Here is a 5,583-nt window from a genome sequence, read left to right as displayed (position 1 = left end):
TGAAGTGTGATCCTGTCCTTTGGGATCACACTTCCTCCGTGGGGCATACCAGGAGAGGCGGTCCCCTAGGTACGTGGGTCCTAGGCCGCATAGGGCTTTACAGGTCAAAACCAGCACCTTAAACCTGACCCTGTACTCCACCAGGAGCCAGTACTGTTGGTAAAGCACTGGATGAAACTGAAAAACAGTTTCTATCCAAATGCGATTTTGGTTTTAAACGCAATGTAAGGTAGTCTCTAGGTGACTTAATTATGGGAATCAGTGTTTCTAGGGGGTTAACCAGGCTGGGATGGCAGGTTTGTTGGTTTTGGAATGTCTGATGTAGATTTTTTCAATTTGGTTGTTCTGTATGGGACAATGACAATAAAGATTATCGTATTGTATTGTATTGATGAATGTGATCCCATGGCATTCTGCGCCTGCTGGAGTTTCTGGGTCTGATTGTTTGTTTAGGACATCATTATATTGTATGAAATGCCGCTTGTTTCTTTGAAGGGTAGACTCTTTTCATCAGCAGTGATAAATATGACATTAATTGGTTAATGAGCAACAGCTTCAATGCTGTCAACATGAACTCTGTCTGAGGTTTCAGAAATACCCATTTCCTTCAAGAAAGAAAATACAGGAAATAATTTCCTTTTTGATTCTGGGCACTTGACTTCTCCCATCCTGCTACCATCAAGGCAGACATTTCGGGCTGAGATCCAGAGAACCCCTCAGCAACAGCAGCAACAGGTGGAGCCCCCACAAACATTTGTCACATTTTGAAGGTTTTTTTAATTAAAAACAAACAAAAGGCTTTTCCTTAGCCTCTCATAGCCCTGACGTTAGCTCTTGAAAAAGAGAGGGTTACCAAACATCATGGCCCCCAAGAATGAAAACAAACACTTCCAAATTCTTTTTTGCACACCCAGAGACAGGGGTCAGCAACCTTTTAAAGTCGAGGGCCGGATCACCGTCCTCAAACCTTGCAGCAGGACGGAGCATGCGCGCGCATTCTCTCGTTACTGCACGATCCAAAGATTGCACCAAAAACCAATAATAAAGTTCCGAAGGTCTCAGTTCTGCGCCGTAGCATATCTGTTCTGTTCTGAGACACACTCCCAGGGTTCTGGGGTGTGCGAAGCCTTGTTTCCCTGTTTTTAACTCCGCTACCGAATGCAGCGAGCGGTTCCTTCTGCAAGACGCGTGTTCTCCGCTCTCCCGTCCTGGAGGGGGAGAGGCTTTCGGTAGCAGAGTTAAAAACCAGGAAACAAGGCTTCATACACCCCAGAACCCTGGGAGGGTGTCTCATAACGGAACCACTCACTGCAGCGGCAGGAGCAGCGGGCCAGGGGAGGGTCTGCCTTCAATGGCGGCCGTCGAGCAATCATGCTGGCACAAACAAAGCCCAGGCCTTTTCCTCTGGGCTCTAGGAGGAGGGAGGAGGAAATAAATCTGCAGCCAATCAGAGGGAAACAATGCTGCCCGCACCAATCAAAGTCTAGCCCCCTTCCTCCAAAGGGCGGGGAGAAACCAGAAGCCAAAAGAAGGGAGGGAGGTGTGCCGCCATCAGGAAGAGAGAGAAAAAAGTGGTGCAGCCTGAACTATATGAATCAGAACCATGAGGCAATTTCTGGACCTCCCGCGGGCCGGATCCAGAACCCATTTGGGCCGGAACCAGCCCGTGGGCCTTAGGTTGTGGACCTCTGTCCAGAGACTTCACAGCCATCTTCACTTCACTCCTGTTCCTTTCACTAATCTCCCCTAGCCCTAATTCTTTCACACATTCCTTTAAAACATTCCTTTAAAACTAAGAAACACAAAAAACCACACCCTCACTGGTCACCTTCCACAGGTCAAAAGCCATTGCACAAAATATTTAATAAAAACAGCTCCAAGCAGGTACACAAGAGCACAGAAAAAAGGAGATGAGTTTCAAAACAATCCGAAATGAACATTTAACACAGAGACCTTTTCATTCAGCTGGAAAATGCTATCAGTAAAAAGCTCTTCAATAGATTATGCAAAGTTCAAGTAATGAGTGCCTGGAATGCTGATCTACAAGACAAGGGCAGTCCATCATTTGGGCAGTGAAAGGCGGACCTGAAAACTCAACAGCTTCAACACACACCTTGAGCATTGCAGATTCACACTCTCTCCCTGTTTATCTAGCAAAAAGTTGCCACTTACTTTGTACATTTAGTGTATGTGACCTTCATTACTTTAATACATATATATGTGTATACAAATTTAAGTACAAACACTAAAACATCATTCCATGCATTTACAACTGATTTCCCCCTTTATGAGTTTCTTGATGTAAGTAGTGAACCCTGAGTTGAAAACTCTATACATTTATATCATTTCCCCCATGTGAATTTACTAATGAATATTAAGGTCTCCACTCCCTCTGAAACCCTTTCCACAGTCAGTACACCTGTAGTTTTCATTGTGTATGAGTTAGCTGATGTCTTCTAAGGCGTCCATTTTTGCTGAAGATCATTCCACACTCCATACATTTAAATGGCTTCTCCCTTGTGTGAGTTCGTTGATGTATTCTAAGTTTCCCACCTTCACTGAAGCTTTTTCCACATTCAATACATTTAAATGGTTTCTCTCCTGTGTGAGTTCGTTGATGTATTCTAAGATATCCACTTCGACTGAAGCTCTTTCCACAATCCACACATTCAAATGGTTTCTCCCCCGTGTGAGTTCGTTGATGTATTCTAAGATATCCACTTTCACTGAAGCTCTTTCTACATTCAATACATTTAAAGGGTTTCTCCCCCGTGTGAGTTCGTTGATGTATTCTAAGTGTTCCATTCCTACTGAAGCTTTTTCCACATTCAATACATTCAAATGGTTTTTCCTCTGTGTGAGTTCGCTGATGTATTCTAAGGTGTCCATATTGACTGAAGCTCTTTCTACATTCAATACATTTAAATGGTTTATCTGTATGTATTTGTTGATGTCTTCTAAGTGTTCCACTACGACTGAAGCTCTTTCCACATTCAATACATTTAAATGGTTTCTCCCCCGTGTGAGTTCGTTGGTGTCTTCTAAGTTTCCCACTTTCACTGAAGCTCTTTCCACATTCAGTACATTCAAATGGTTTCTCCCCTGTATGAGTTCGTTGATGTATTCTAAGATATCCACTTTGACTAAAGCTCTTACCGCACTCCATACATTTAAATTGTTTCTCCCCCATGTGAGTTCGTTGATGTATTCTAAGATTTCGACTTCTACTGAAGCTTTTTCCACATTCAATACATTCAAATGGTTTCTCCCCGGTGTGAGTTTGTTGATGTAATCTAAGTGCCCTACTTCGACTGAAGCTCTTATAGCACTCCCTACATTCAAATGGTTTCTCCCCCATGTGAGTTCGTTGGTGTATTCTAAGTGCTTCATCTTTACTGAAGCTCTTTCTACATTCAATACATTTAAATGGTTTCTCCACGTGAATTCGTTGATGTTTTCTAAGTCTATCACTTCGACTGAAGCTCTTTCCACAATCCATGCATTTAAATGGTTTCTCCCCCGTGTGAGCTCGTTCATGTCTTCTAAGTGCCCCACTTCGACTGTAGCTCTTTCCACATTCCATACATTCAAATGGTTTCTCCCCTGTGTGAGTTCGTTGATGTATTCTAAGTGCTTGACTATGACTAAAGTTTGTTCCACACTTCATACATTGAAATAGTTTCTCTCCTTTGTGAGTTTGTTGATGTATCCTTAGACTTCCACTGTGATAAAAGCACATCCCACATTCCATACATTTAAACTGTTTCTTTGTTCTTCCCAATGAATTCACAGGTGGCTCCATAGATATCTGACCTTCATCTTCCTCACCTTTTTGGGAGTCAGGGAGGAAAGAGAATCCTGTTAGACTTTCAAGAAAGACAAAAAGGGAACTGAACACCTGTCAATCCCAATCTGCACCTTCTCTCATTGTAACATCTTCATTCTCCACTGTCCTCTCTAGGTTTCATATTTTTTGAAAAGCAGATGAGATAATGGCAGGAGCAACACATGATCACTCCATTCACACTTAATAAAGCACCATCATTTTATAATACAGATCTATGGTGGAACTGGCTTATTAGACACATCTATTTTTTCTTTCTGAAGTGAAGAAATGATCTCAGGCTCAAGTAACAGTGTCTCCATTGTGAAATAAATAAAACTTAAGTGCTACATGTACCTGTAAAAATATTGCAATATATTGGAACCTAAGAAGAGCCTGCTGGATCAGGCAAAGGCCCACCTAGTCCAGCATCCTCTTCTCACAGAGGCCAACCAGATGCCTGTGGGAAACCGGCAAGCAGGATTGGAGCACAAGAGTCTTCTCTGCCTTCGTGTGCTTTCCAGAAACTAGTATCAAGAAGCGTTATTGCCTAGGACCACGAGGGCAGAGCAGAGACGTCAGTCTTATCCTTTTTTTCAAGCTATCCAAGTTGCTATCCCTCACTGTCTCCTGTAGGATGGATTCCATAGATGAACAATGCTTCTGTTGATTCATCTTTGCAGCCCTTAAAGGCTGATAGATGTATATGGCCTAAGCTTTTGTGGGCTGCAGTCTGACAAAGTGGACTCTTGACCAGGAAAGCTGGTGCCACTATAAACTTCTGAGTCTCTTTGTTGGCTTTGTGTACTTATTTTGAAATTTGTACCAAGGTTGTACCATAGTATCTCCATGTAAGCTTAGGGACGGACAAAATTACAGGGTGGTATAAATTATTATCCCACTCACTCTAACACACAATCCCAGTCTGTAAGATTGTCAAGTTTACACAATTTGCTTCTTCTTCTATGGCGATCATTAGTAACCGAGTAAATAATACTGACCACTGTTGGTCTTCATATGTCCAATCCTAAGTGTAAAGCCTCCAGCCACAGGAATTGTGTATCATGATAACGGGTCCTTTGTCCCCTAAGCCCACCAAACTGGGGAGGTGCTTACATTTATTGTATTTTGATGCTGGTGAAATGTATCACTCTGACCCTGTCTACAACAAATAAAAGTAACAGAAACAATTTAAATACATTAATTATAAATAATTATGGGAAGCATTTCCATCCCCCTTCACCGATTTCTCAGGATTGGTGTGCAACATCATTATCATCAATTATTCCTGCCGTGGAAATAACACCTAAGATTTCAAAGCCTGGAGGAAGAAAATCTGCCCCAACTACTTTATGAAAAGGATTCAAGAAACAAAGAGCTGCTTCGGAGAAGGCCTCACCCCTTCCTTCTTCCTGTCAGGAACTTCCTTCCATTTGTCTCCTCTCCATCTTTTCCTCTTTCTCCCTCCACCATCCATCTATCCCTGTCCCCATCTCCTCTCCCCTGGAACTCACCAGATTTCTCCAAGGGTCCTGGGAGGGAATGCTCAGAGGTTGTGGGGAGGGATGCGGGAGACAGCCTGACCAGGTCAACCGTCCATCTTCCTCCTTCCATCCTGGCCAGGGTTGCAGGTTCAGTCTCAGCTAGGTTTGCAGGTTCAGCTTCCTGAAGAGCGCAGAATCCAGAGCAAGTTGCAGCTTCCTGGGAGGGAGGGAAGAAGAAGCCAAGGGAGTCTGAGAGCCCCTGCAGGGATTCTCCTG

The 5,583-nt window shown here is 43.2% G+C and overlaps 1 protein-coding gene and 1 pseudogene across 1 annotated transcript; both read right to left on the bottom strand.

Annotated features, from left to right (window-relative positions):
- The window catches only part of LOC128409126 (zinc finger protein 239-like), a 49,543-nt pseudogene that overhangs the window by 38,746 nt on the left and 5,214 nt on the right, over positions 1-5,583 (bottom strand).
- On the bottom strand, positions 2,115-4,814 carry LOC128409082 (zinc finger protein 14-like). The gene has a single exon (XM_053379285.1). It carries the CDS (start codon positions 3,800-3,802, stop codon positions 2,429-2,431), a length of 1,374 nt encoding a protein of 457 aa, XP_053235260.1. The 5' UTR covers positions 3,803-4,814; the 3' UTR covers positions 2,115-2,428.

Source organism: Podarcis raffonei, chromosome 2 (genome assembly GCF_027172205.1).
Source record: "Podarcis raffonei isolate rPodRaf1 chromosome 2, rPodRaf1.pri, whole genome shotgun sequence".
Taxonomy (NCBI): Eukaryota; Metazoa; Chordata; class Lepidosauria; order Squamata; family Lacertidae; genus Podarcis; species Podarcis raffonei.
Note: the sequence above shows the minus strand (reverse complement) of the source record. Positions and strands in the feature narration are given on the sequence as shown.

Bases quoted from the DNA above. Each gene is read 5' to 3' on its own strand.
- LOC128409082 (XM_053379285.1), bottom strand. From the start codon at position 3,802: ATGGAGCCACCTGTGAATTCATTGGGAAGAACAAAGAAACAGTTTAAA.